At 40.7% G+C, this 13,789-nt stretch overlaps 1 protein-coding gene across 1 annotated transcript in view; it reads left to right on the top strand.

Annotated features, from left to right (window-relative positions):
- The window catches only part of LOC142373945 (SH3 and multiple ankyrin repeat domains protein 1-like), a 49,405-nt gene that overhangs the window by 23,944 nt on the left and 11,672 nt on the right, over positions 1–13,789 (top strand). Inside the window, exons 8-17 of the mRNA XM_075457422.1 lie at positions 2,538–2,705; positions 2,995–3,036; positions 3,648–3,764; positions 3,847–3,924; positions 4,023–4,089; positions 4,326–4,501; positions 4,625–4,755; positions 6,967–7,106; positions 7,407–7,514; positions 8,246–8,324. Coding sequence (XP_075313537.1) covers positions 2,538–2,705; positions 2,995–3,036; positions 3,648–3,764; positions 3,847–3,924; positions 4,023–4,089; positions 4,326–4,501; positions 4,625–4,755; positions 6,967–7,106; positions 7,407–7,514; positions 8,246–8,324 — 1,106 coding nt within the window. The remainder of the gene's footprint in view (positions 1–2,537; positions 2,706–2,994; positions 3,037–3,647; positions 3,765–3,846; positions 3,925–4,022; positions 4,090–4,325; positions 4,502–4,624; positions 4,756–6,966; positions 7,107–7,406; positions 7,515–8,245; positions 8,325–13,789) is intronic.

Raw genomic sequence — 13,789 nt, 5'->3', positions numbered from 1 at the left:
GCAGCAGATATACGACCTCCAGATATATTGAAATCCCTGTTTCAACAGTTTGTAATGTAAAAATAATCATTCATAAAACTGTGAAAACACTTCCAGGACAGCAGTTTTTCTGACACAGTATTAATCTGAAATATCAGGTCTTTTGGAATTATGGCCACATCCTGTGCAACCATGACAACCAACAACCAGAACCGTGCTGCAGTTGTAGCTTTTTTAATTCATTCTATACTGAGATTCAGACTCGTGTAGGAATCTGATTGATTATGTTCATTTGAATTGTTATTGATTGATAATGATTTAGTTATAATAAGTTGATAACTGATTGATTGATTGATTGATTGATTGATTGATTGATTGATTGATTGATTGATTGATTGATTGATTGATTGATTGATTGATTGATTGATTGTTGGTAAAGTTAGAAGAAGATAGGTGAAGGAGGTAGAAGTTGCAGGGGAGAAGAAAGGTAGCAGAAGGGACTAAAGAGAACGAGGGGTGAAGAGAAGCATGAAAAACAAAGGAGAAGGTGTAATACAAGGGGTGGATAGAAGAAAAGAAGCGGAATAATAGAGGAGGTTGGAGGTGAGGATGAATTAAGTAGAGGTAAGGAGGGGTGGGGACAGAGGTGAGGGAGGTGGAGAAAAGGCAGAGGAGAAATAATTTAGGGTAGACGTGTAAAGATGAAGAAGATGGAGAATTAGTGGAGAAAGGGGAATTGGAATTGAAGAAAATTGGAAAAAGGAAGAGAATCTGCAGGTTATGTAGTCTTGGTTGAACAACCAGCAGCCTTCTCCACCTTTCTGTTGCTGTCACTTTTAGACTTCCCTCTCATCCAGCTCCCCTCTTCTTCTTCACTTTCTTGTTTTCTTCTGTTTTTTCTCCTCCTTTTTTCTTTTTCTTTTCATTCCGTTTTTACTCTTTTTTTTCCCAAAGGTGGTTGGCCTCTTTCCACACTTTTCTTAAAAATGAAGGAGCGTCTCTTTTTCTTTCACAGAGCTGGTGTAGCTCTGCCCTCTTTTCCTCCAGTTTTCATCTTTCCATCTGCAGTTCATTCTTCTCCATCTCTTTTGTCTCCTTGTCCAGTCTTTTTTTATACTGGTTCACTTTCACTTCTTTCTCCTCAGGTTTTTTAGTCCTCTCCTCATTTGTCACATTTGCCTCCCACAATTTTGTCTTTTTTCAAAACATAAACACTCGTTCACATTCATTTGCTCATTTGAAATCGTGCTTAGGATAAACATTTAATGCATTTGTCAATTTTTTAGTTTTATGATTAAATGTTAACTGTGGTAGCAAATCCCAAACACAACTGTTTGGGAGATTTGACTCAACTTTGTGACTGTCATTGCCTTAAAGCAAAAAGGTTCCTGGTTCAAATCCCAGTTGCAGCCTTTTTATGTCAAGTTTTCACGTTGTCCCCTTCCCCGTGTCTGTGTGGGTTCCCTCCAAGTACTCTGACTTCTTCCCACAGTCCAAAAATATGCATGTGAGGATGATTCTTAATTGATTGTATTAGCGAGTGTGAGTGTGCATGCTTGTTTGGGTCCAGTCAAATAGTTAAAAAAAATAAGATCTCCTATTGTCTTTTCCTAAGCTCTTTTCCTATACCTTGATAGAAAATGTTATGGGGTTCTGGAAGGATGATATGAAAAAAACTGTTGAGGACTTAGGAAAAGACAACCATGCCACAATAATATCTCAACCACACTTACTATAAGCTGTGATGTGGGAAATTTGCGACTGCAAGGTATTGCGGGACGGAATGATCTCCTTTTTTCATAAAGGATGGTCTAGTGTATCCTATGCTAAAGGAGATCTTAAAGGAGGCATTGGAGCTACTTTCCTCAGCATTTGGAGAATTTGAACAGCTCTTCCTTTGGCTTCTACTCAGATACTTCCGGGTCATTTCATTCAGTTTATCTTTGTAAATTAGACAGTTCAACCAGACCCCTAGTCTTGTTTTTCTCTATGTTGGCCCTACAAAACACTTGCGAACTGTTCAAAGTGTACCTTGCCTTTCATCCAATGGCAGCTTGGATTAGCTCTTGCTCCCCGTGACCTTGAATTGGATAAAATAGTTATAGAAGTTGGATGTCAAATCAACTTACTTACACTTTGCTTGTATTTATAAGTGCACAGAAAAGTATATTCAACCAACACTTGTACTTACTTGGGAAATAGGGATACTCTGTGTTTCTGCCCTGTAAAAAATGTTTTGGCAGATTTGTCTTGTAGAGGTGCCGACAACACACTTTTACTGCCGAAATCAGTTCCTGTCAGTGACACTCTGGATGAAATAAAGAATGTGTAAATAAGTCAAAACATAACACCTATTAAATATTTCTATTGTTATTGTTGATAGAGAAACTAACAGACTAAAGTAAACTAGCTGCCATCTTTTTTAGTATTGATTTTTAGTAAACAGTAATGATAAATAGCACATCATGCCAGACATATTACTACAGAACACACACATGTGCATGCACACATCAGAAAACTCATAGCTTTCCTTTGCTCTGTAATTGTCCTCCTACCAGGCTCTCTTGTCCCTTGGAGCATCTCCAGACTACAGAGACCGTTGTGGCCTGACCCCGCTGTACCACACTGTGCTGGCAGGGGGCGACACCTCCTGTTGCGAGACCTTGCTCTACTACAGGGCAAAGCTGGGGACAAGGGATGAGAATGGTTGGGATGAGTCTCATCAGGTAGTCTCATCCTGTATTTGTGATGAACAAATCAGCTGCACAAGTCAATCAGTGTGTGGATTCCCACATGTGTTTAAGGTTTCCTGTGATATTTTTATGTAAAACATTTCTGGTCTGTGTCTCTTCATGTTAACTTAAGCAATGCACCGTCATTTTCCTGTCTTTTTTCTGTCTTAGTTGTCATGTACCATCACCTTCGGAGTCTCAGCATTTTCTCACACCTCTCTCTGCCGTCGTCACTCATCTCTTCATTCTCTCTTGTTCTACCCCTCTTTCTCTCTTTCCATAGAACAGGGATGAAGAGGAGTTTGGAATGGAAGAAATACATAAGGTACCCTTCATCCCATCCTCTCAACATCCCTGCTAGCCTTTTAGAGGCAAAGGCAATGAGAATCATGATATTAAGATTATGCAAATAGATAGTGGAAGAGGTGACCACTCTATTTCCTTAAACATGCTCAATTCTGGCTCATCTCGAGAGGAGTCCAGTTCAGAAGGAGTATTGGATATTATCTCTTTCTCTTACTGAAGATAAACGTGCATTGCCCACATTATGTCCCTATGACGTTCTGTTAAATTTGCGTTTATGCAGCGAGCCAGTTGTCATGGTATTTTATTTTGGTTTTGCTGTGCTCTGTGCTTTCCTTCTTTACTTTGTACGTATCTTGTGATATTTTAGTGCCTGAAGAAAAATATGAGGAAACCTTTGAGCTTCTGAGGGCTCATTTCTGTTTTTTTAGTCTTTTTTTGTTTGTTTGTTTCTGTTTTCTTTTCCACCATCTGTTTTGGTCTAGGAATAGTTTTTATATGAATATGGATGAAAGATACATTATTTACCTTTTGTTTTTATTGTATCGGATCTGTCTGTCCTATCCTTGTCTTATATGAAACTGTTCAACTTTTCTCCATCCATAATTTCTATTATACTCCTGACATTAAAAGGCTTGCCAGAATGGCTTTGCACAACACTTGGAGCATCTGCTGTTTTATGGGGCAGACATCGCTTCTCAAAATGCCTCAGGGAACACTGCACTTCACATTTCAGCCCTGTACAATAAGGCAAGTATAGAGAAGATGCTTCATTTTACAATATTATTTTTTCTACAAATGAACTAATCACTTTCCCTCTCTGAATGCTCAGGAAAGCTGTGCCCGTGTTCTTCTGTACCGGGGAGCAAATAAGGAAGCAAAGAATAAACATGGTCAACCCCCTTTTCAGGTAAACTGAGAAACAAATTGTCTTTATATGGAAACTCTTATTAGCTAACAACCAACAAGAAGGAGCTAGATTTCTCAATATTCTTCCTGTGTTTGCAGGTTGCTGTCATGTCTGGTCACTTTGAACTTGGGGAGATCATCAAAAACCACAAAGATTCTGACGTAGGTAAGCTTCCCTGATAAACTCTCTGTTCTGAAGGGGCTTTCAAATGTTACAATAGGGTTCACAACACCTGCCTACTTTGAACTTTCCCAAATTGTATCATGTACGTACCTAACAATCTCCCTTCTCTCCCTCTAACAATTGACCTGTCACATGAAATCTCTCATTTTCCCCTTAATTGTCACACCTGAACTGTGTTCCTTCACTTTAAACCTCCCCATCACATGTCGTATCTTCAGTGCCCTTCTTGGAATCACCAAAGCTTGTCCCCAAGCGAAAAGAGAGCGCCCACACGCTGCCTCTTCCTTTGCTTCATTCCCACCCCTTGCTGCGTGCTAATAGCGATAACACCATGACCCAGTCTGACCCTCTGACTCTGCCCAACAAGGCTGCAACCAATCCTAACCCAGTACAGGTACTGGAGACTATTAGGTGGATGCTCATCTGCAGTTTTTTGTAATATTAGATAATCTCTCTAAGTAGCCTACTGCATCACTTTTTTAATCTTTAATATATGGGACGAATCGTGTTTCTGCAGGTCCAGCGCAGAGCCTCCATAGGTGCGAGAAGCTCCAGCAGCCCCAGAACTCGCACACGTTCCCCCTCCAGAGGGAGAGGAGGCCAAAGTGACACAGAGGAGAGGCACCGGCAGCCAAGAGGCAGACAGGGGTAAGGGTAGATCTTATGCTGACCGCGACCTTTAAGGGCATTTACAAGCATAATTTCATCTTCAGTCACCATCAGCTGTAAGCAAAACAATTACAGTTTCTCAGCTGTATGTTGTGTACTGTTTGCAAATGCAAGAATGTCACTGTATTTTTCGGAAAAAACAAAAAGAAATTGAGTCAATACGCACCACCTGAATAAGGGTTTGTAGAATGTCAGACTATGGTATAATTGGCTCAGTGGCTATAACTTTAACAAGGCAAAAGTCTGTGGTCACACTTGGCGATAATTCAAGCCCTACTTAGACACAGCAGAGCTTCATGCAAAATGCCACTGTCAGGATTCAAATGATATGACAAAGGCAATATTTGCTTCTCAGTTTTTGCTGTACCATTCACCATCAGTCACCATCTTAGTTTCTTGTCTTATTTTGGTAACATTTGACACAAAATGCAGCATAATTCAAATGATTCACCAAAATCATTAAGCGATTCCTACAGAGTGGCCATAGGTAGACACAAATACATTTATTTCTAGATTTTACTACATAGAGTAAACAAAATTATACTATATTCATACCAAATAGTGTTTGCTACCATAATTTGATTAGTTTGTGCAGATTTTTTAACTAATTCATTTGGATGTTTTTGTTTATTAGTACACACAAGATGTGTAAAAACAATAAATATGTATATTTACATTACGCCAGACCAGCCTTTTGACCTGACGCACCATTAACCTCCAAAGGAGATTCACTCTTCATAATGGCATGTAAACACTGATTTGTAGCACTATTTTTATGGTGCATCTCTCCATTTTCATGCACCAATTAAATGTGATAAACGGCCTCACTGTCTCTCTTTGACCTCCACACCTTTGTAATGCACAGTGACCTACTGTAAACATGCTTCATGGAAAAAAGATTATGCAATGAAATGACCAAATATGTAAACGAAACTAACTGGGGGGGCAAAATGTAGCACAGCTTTGCATTGAAACAATTCTTACTATCATTGTCGAACCTAATTTTGTCCTGTTTCATCCACACTTTTTTGAAAAATTTCACTCGTGAACAAAACAGTGGTGAAAAATAAACTACAATATCCACCTCTGCATACTGCACAGTATTTTCCATTAGTAATCTAATTATACTACTTATTGAACTGTATACCAGTTGGCTTTCAAAACTGCTCTACATTCATTCCCTTAACACTACTTTCTATGATAGTGTACTTGATGATATGAAATTATAGTATGATGGCACACTGGTCGTCTTAGAATTTATGCTACTTTCAATACTTTTTTAGCTGACTTACTATGCTAAGTTGTTTAAACATATAATTGTGTACATTTTGCATGGATCTGCAATTCACCTCCATATAATTTTTCCTACTGCAGATTACGTAAATCTGATTGAATTCTGTTCATTTTTAATTCCTTCCTTAATCTTTTAAAATCTCCTCAATTCAAAATGTTTAGATCATCAGTTTTAGACATGTTTAATAACTTTTAACGTTTTTTGATATCTTGAACTTGAATTACGACCAGTCAAGATGAAGTTGTGGATATTGTTGGTTTTCATTCAGCCCAGTCAAAGTCAGCTGCTTGCCATTTAAACAAGCTTTTACGATGCAACCCTGTGCCTATGGTAAGCCAAAGTAACACTGTGTCAGAGCAAGAGAATATTGAGTTTGACAGAGTTTGCAGCCCATGGTTGACAGGAGCTGTCAGTGATAAAGAAAAAGAGAAGCTCTTTCTGTTTGATGGCCTTCTGTAGCTTTCTTCTCCACAACAACAGCTGTTTTTTTAATTTTTATTGGCAATATACAATAGAAAGGTTCAAATTTGCAGTTTTTGACATAACATTATTTCGGTTCTAGACGTTATGGATGAGAAACGTTCCTTTCACAGAATATTGACGACAAGCATAAAAGTCTATATTGATTCAGACACTGAAATACTACCTCAGACTGGTTTAACTGTTTTTAAACATGTTAAAATTTCTCAGCAATGGGACGCTGAATGCTTTACCAGGGCTTTTGAATACAAAACTGCAGCTTGCAATCTTACTGTTGGTATGACTGATAAGTATGACTAAGCTACTGAATGTCAGGGGTGTAGCCTGGCAAGCTGTGCGTAATCTCTCTTGTTTTTCAAAGTGTGCTACTTATGTCACACTTCTGTAAAAGACTGTCTCTCCCTTTCACGCTGCAGTGCAACCTCAGCAGCCACTGGTGGAGGTCAGATGAAGCGTATGTACAGTGCAGTGCCAGGGCGGGTGTATGTGGCCACTCGGGCCCACTCTGCCAGTGGAGACAGAGAGCTCTCAATAAATAAAGGGGACAAAGTTAAAGGTGAGAAAAGTCCAAATTCAGCCATGATGACATATAAGGGAAAAAAAACCAGATGATTCGTGTGCAATATGCAATCTTATAATTAGCTCAAGATCCACCACAGATAATTTGGTGTTGAGATATTTCAAATGCTGCTGCAATGAAGTTTAATGCTAATGTTCCCGGCCATTAGAGACCGTAATGATGAAAAACTTAGCTAGTGGAAAATACCGTCGATTTGCATTCCAAAAACAAATTGTGTTTTAATAAATCTATTTATATGTCCATTTACATATGTCTAGAAGTATTTTTCTTTCTCAGTGTTAAGTGTAGGAGAAGGGGGATACTGGGAGGGAACAGTGAGAGGACGCACCGGCTGGTTTCCTTCAGACTGTGTCCAAGAGGTGGCAGCTCCAAGTAAGGAAAAAGGTAATATGAAGCGTGTGTGAAATTCACCCCACTGTTGTACTTTAAAGTATTACTCTGTTTCATGTTTAGGGCCCCTTTGAGTCTTCATGGTAATCTAGTAACTGAAATTATAACTGACCGGCAGTTAAAGGGTACGTTGTGTACGATGCAGTGACATCTGGTGGCTTAAACTGAAAATTGCAACCAACCCACACCCAGGAAACACAAAAGATCTGCAGTGTATGATTTGTGCCTCTGGGCAGACAAAAAAGTTTTTATTTTTACACAATTCCATACTTTTGAAGATATCGGCATGAATATAATGTTGCGTTTCTCCCAACAGATCAACAAATGTAACAGTAATGTTTGAACCTTAAGCTACGTTGAAAGATGTTTGGACATCTCATAAAGTTTAAATGGGGGAATAGATGCCAAAATTATCCTTTAAATCATTGCAACATTTATCATGTTTGCACTCACAAATCAACCAGAAAGGCCTTTTGCATCAGGCAGTGGCACATTTCCAACACAGTCAAACACTTTTCCCCTATTTTCACTGCCGCACTGTTCAAACAGTAAGCATATGCATATGCATGCCATGCTGAGGACACAAAAATAGGGTGTAAATGTAATTTTGTTGGTAGTCGGTTGTGCCGAAGACACATCGCTACACATTCTGCAAAAAGACTGGGTGTCATGACGGAAGCTGAAAGTTTAAATGAACATATTTCTGGCCTCCGTGTTCCTTACAGAGACGCGGAGTGAGAAAGCTAAGAGGAAGCTTTTCCGTAACGTCACAGTTGGAGCTTATGATGGCACTGATGGGCCCAGGTAAGAAAAGCTGGTGTGATTGAGTTACACTGTTAAAGTTGGTACGAAAGAATGGCAGTCAGTGATTATGTTTGGGCAGAAATAATAGTCTGTCCTCTTCGGTCTGGTGATTAATATAATCAAAATGCTGTTGAAATGTGAATTGTGCTAGTCTGTATAAGTTCAATCAATTTCTTAAAAATAATTCCCCTTCCACAAGTCTGAACAGAGAAATAGCTTTGTCAGCCAAGTACATCTGTAAAATGATAGATACACTAGTAACAAAATATCTCTACTTTTCTCCATTAGTTATAGCTATTTATAGCTATTTATCTCTAAATAACATCCTTTTCCCCATAAATCTTGCTCAATTTATTTGAAAGTTGTAAATCTGACCCACCGTCTGTCAAAGTAGCTGTAAGTCAATAAATAAATACCCCGTGGGTCTGATATTTGGGATTTCTCCTTTACATAAGTTCATCTTCCACCTGAAAAAAGACCAAAATCAAAAATTTTATGTAGGGAAGTTTTTTTGTTTTGTTTTTTGTTTGTTTGTTTTTTTTACAAAAAGTTGTTAAATTTACACAAAAAAGCCTGATAGTCAATTTTATAGTGTTGGTTGACATGTGGTGTGTCCAGTTATCCCCAACTTCTGATTGAGTGCATGCTGGGTTTGAGGAGTAGAGGGACTTGGTTGCCACATCAGCGTGGGCAGCACAAACTGTTCATTTTTGCTCTCACTGTACAACTGAAAGGAAAGAATGTGAAATCAGTACAGGTGGTTGAAATAATTAGTGGCGTTGTTTTGTGAGTAGCGGGAGGTTCTAGTGTGTTTACCTTTTCACTTATTTTACCTATTGTGGCTTCATGTCTTCCTGCATGTTATATCTGAGTGTTTTCTGCTGATCCCGAGCAGCTTTTGTTTTCTATTGTTGTGCTGTGTGGAAACGTCCGTACCTAAAAGAATAATGAGCAGCCATGTCAATTTCAGCTCTCTGGTGGAGTCAAAAGGGAGAGCCTTTGATACTTTCATGTACATGCTGTTTTCCTCTCTTGCTACTGATGTGCACTGAACACAATAATGCTAAAATGAGCTGAGTTTCTTCTGTTTTCATATGGTGTCGGAAGCTGCAAACCAGCCCTGGGCAGCTGTGACTGTTTTGTAACGCTATGTATGCTCGTTATGAGTTAGTGTGCATGCAAATGTGAAAATGCCTGCGTTATTGTGTGTACATACATCATCCTCCTGATGAGTCATGAGGAGGCTGAAGCGCTAGTTAGAAGGACTTACGAGTTGATGTCCCTTGGTTTTACTGCACTTACACATTAGAGCTGACATTGCCCTTGTGCTGAGCAGCTTCCGCTGTCATTCACAGGCTTCCATGCAGCTGTGCTTGTGTAGCAGCCACTGGGCTTATATTACCTGTGCTAAATTGGTTGAGCATAATTGCAGCTAAAGAGGTGCTCAATTAAGAGCAGGGTGATCCGAAGCATGTTCTGTCACTGCAGCTTGGCATTTTGGAGAATGTCAATTACCATTTTAGAGAAATACAGAGAGGAAGAGTGTTTGTTAGACTGTGTGGTGATGACAGCTCTGTGTGAGAGGAGAGGAGGGAGCGAGAGCAAAGTTGGCAAATGTTGTGTGTGAGTGATTTCAGGGTGGGAATCAGCTGTGAGTTTATCTGTGGCATACCAGTCTGTTGATGAGCAAATACAAGCGCTCGTCTCTCTCTCTGTTGCCTTACGTTAATACCCATCCCCCGCATTCCCACCCCTCAAATTCAACCCTCCGTATAACCCAATTTTGCTATCAAACCCTCTTCCTGTAATCCACCAGCACACGCACACGCACACGCACACACACTCCACACGTTCTCTCCCCGTAGTGATAATCGCTGGTGTCCTCTCCCTCTTGCACATTGTCTTTCTCTTGTCTGAACTGCGCGGGGTGCAGACCGTCACACTCTCTCGCGCGCTCTCTTCGTCTGAGCTCTCGCTGGAAGATCGGGAGGACGAGGAGGGAGGGAGGGAGGAGGAGGAGGAGGTGGTGGAGAGCGCGCGAGAGAGAGGAGGGGGGGACATGGCAATGGGGGGATGCGGAGAGAGAGATTTCTCTCTCTCCCTCTCTTCTTCGTGGCCATCACTGGGCCCCAGAAACAGGAGCGTGTGGTTCATTTACAGGTAGCGGCTGTTTCCTCATTCATTGGCTGGCTATGGATGTGAGGAGAGGACAATGGAGAGAGGGGAGAGGTAGATGATGCTATTGAGAGGCCGTGCCTTTTCAAAGACAGACCAACAAGCTATGTATTTTGTGTGTGCGTGCGTCTTTGAGTGTGCAAATATGTGTGCGTGTGTCTCAAAATTGCATTTTTCATATGCATGTATCTGGAGAATGGAAGTGGCTTGTGAATGGAGACTCTGCAGCATGTTTATTTCTGTGTTTTCTGAAGCCTGTGTGTGTGTGTTAGTGCATGAAAGAGAGCACGTATTAATGCATTTCAGTCAGACAGTGTGGGTGTATTTCATTCTCTTTGAGTCATGATTTCTTTTTGCAGATATTTTTGATTCACCTGGACTTTCCACTTATTCCTGTTGTTTTAAAAATACTAATTTCCCATCCCATATTTGTTTTGCATTTCTCGCTGTATCACTAAAATGTGTAGCATTTTGACTGTACAGAAAGGTGAAAATGAATGGGTCAATAAGTGACAAGTGTGCGGTTCATCTGTTTCTTTGAGCTCTGATTTGAAATAACAGTCATTTCAGGGTCTGTGTCTGCATGCATATATCTAGATGTATGTATGCATGCAGTTATATACTGAAGGAAAAATGCTATTTTCACAATTCAGTGTGTATGTCATAGTGCTTGCTGTGGGAGTGTCTCCTCTGTCCATGTATTCGTGCGTTCAATCCACAGTGTGTGTCGCTAACATCTGTCAGCTGCTTCACTTGCGTTGTTTGGGTAATGCCCACACACAGTGGTTCTGCATGTGCATTCAGCAGTTTAATGGTTAAAGAAACTGCCTTTTCTCTCAGTTAGTGTGAATAGAAGAGAGGATGACTCAGGAAGGCAAATAATAAGGCTGGTCTCCAGTACAGCTTCATTGCAACCAGTTCAGAGAGAGCATATCCTCCTCGCCAACTGTGACTAGCCAGGGACGTTTGCGCTTTTTATGCTCCTGCTTGGCTGGGCCATTGTGGCCACTATAGTGACACATGAGTGGAATGAACTTAAGCATGTCGAGGAAACCAGGTGTGCTACCATAAGCCAGGAATGCAACGTAGAGTCACCCTGTGGACCAACAGAGGCCACATTTATTTCCCTTGTATAAGTGGACGGATGAAGAGCCCAATGGATCTGTCCACCCACTCTGTTACTTTGATCCTCAGAGAGGGAAAGCGTGATGGAGGACAGGGTGAGAGAAAAAGGAATGAGGTGTGAGGAGCAGATGGCTGGAAGGCGGCTGAGCGTTGGCGAAACAGTAACATTGATGGAGAACACACAAGGGATGGACCTCAGTAGGGGAAACCAGTGATCGTCTGTTCAGTGATAAAGTTACAGCTTGATGTCTAAGTCTGCATCGTCGACCTGCAGACCACAGCTCATGACACTGCTGTGCCTCTGTGGTTCAACATCCAAAGTTTGTTTGATTTGGGCATATTAGATAGAGAAGAACTTGCTCTGCTTGTGCAGTAAGAAAGAGTGTGGATTATAGTATTATTCTGTTGTTGTTATTTTGATATCAGTGGGCGTTTCAGAGGTTGCTACAGAATGGACTTGGAGTGAAGAAGCCCTTTGCCAGACATTTGAAAAAAAAGAACAAAATACTAGTACTAGTCTAGTGCCTAAAGCCTAAAACTGAATCATATGCTAATATTTTCAAATGTTGCTGCGGTTTGCTTTTTACAGGCAGCTGCACGGCTTACTCCCCTGGCTACCTACTTTCCTCCCAGGAAAGTCAATCAAAACATTGTGTTTAGGTTTAGGTTACAGTTAATGTTGTATTCAGTAATATTATTTGAGCTTAGGGCCTCCTGACTTGAGCTATGAAGGCAGAGTTTCTGTTCAGCCTTCCAGTCAGCAGTGCATGACTAATTTAATTCAGGGATAACAAATCCCACATAGATGGACTACTTCTCATGATGCTTTGGGAATAAATCCACACACAGTTTACCCAAACTTCACATTAAAAGTGCCGACCAAAAAAAAAAACTTTTTCCCCGTGAAAATATATTTTAGCGACATTGTTTTGGCAGGCAAGCTATCACTACAAATAAAGATAATTCTACTCATCCTATTCACTCACAGTTGAGCCCTTTTATGAAATCATTTGATCTGATTTCAGTTGGACTGTCAGTCTGGGTTAGGTTGAAGATTACAAAGTAATACAGAAAGGAACTGCCTATGAAAGAAATATCTAGAATTCCTTCAAATCCCAGCTCAACCCTAGCCTGGGAATTCCCATGCTGCTTTGCGCTCGATTTCATTCTCACTGCAAAGTCAGCCTGGAAACCACCGCCCTTATTTTTGCCAGAGTTTGGGAACCAATCACAGAACGGGGGGGGGGGGCGGCAGCAAGACGATGACGACGTGTATGCGCAACACCGAAGCTTGTAGAGTGTTAATTCAACATGACAGCGGACACAACGTTGCCGTTCAATGCAGCCTTAGAAAGTGTTTCGGAGTAGATTCCACCCTAGGGTCATTTGAACCGTGACATCCAGCCAAGTAGCCCACCCGAAGTTTTTCCGATATTGGCTGAACATCAGCTGAGTTACTGAGTTATCCCGAATAGCTTAGTACAAGCGCTAACGGACCCTGGCAGTATCTCCAAAATTACCACACTAAAATCACGTCATGACACCAAACTTCTACAGTAGTACAAATATGGTCTGTACTCACAAAACGATGCATTTGGAAGTTTGTACATAGTCCAGGAGTTTATTATTATCATCAACACAAGCCTGATAGCTTTTCTGCTGCTAAAGCTACGTCGACGTCACTTCTGGGAGCTGGGAGCTCCCAGAAAGTAAGATGAGGGTTGAGCTACTACTGTAGACAACAAAGCAAGGCTGCTCAATTTCTCCATTATTAAAATAAATTCACAACTCTACAACATAAAAATTCATGTAGAATATAGCATATAGGCCTACTTTGTTGTCAATTTAAGTAGCTTAGAGCGCAAGTTTACTTTTATTTTCCATTTTTTTCTTCTTCCTCGTCGAATTTCTGTCGTCATCTGGTATAAGTGATACAATTGGCTATGAATCGCGCGCAAAGCAGCATGGGAAATACCTGACGTCATTTGATAGACATTCGTAGCGCCCAATAAACGGCTCTAGGCATTCGTAAACCACGCCTCAAATACGAGAAAATGTACACCTAGTTCCCAGACCACCATCTCATCGAGATTGTGGACCCGTCAGCCAGGCTAGCTCAACCCCAGGCTCTCTAACAGAGGCAGGGTGAAATTGACATTGTTGTA

This window comes from Odontesthes bonariensis, chromosome 23 (genome assembly GCF_027942865.1).
Source record: "Odontesthes bonariensis isolate fOdoBon6 chromosome 23, fOdoBon6.hap1, whole genome shotgun sequence".
Classification (NCBI taxonomy): domain Eukaryota; kingdom Metazoa; phylum Chordata; class Actinopteri; order Atheriniformes; family Atherinopsidae; genus Odontesthes; species Odontesthes bonariensis.
This window is presented reverse-complemented; position numbering and strand designations above follow the sequence as displayed.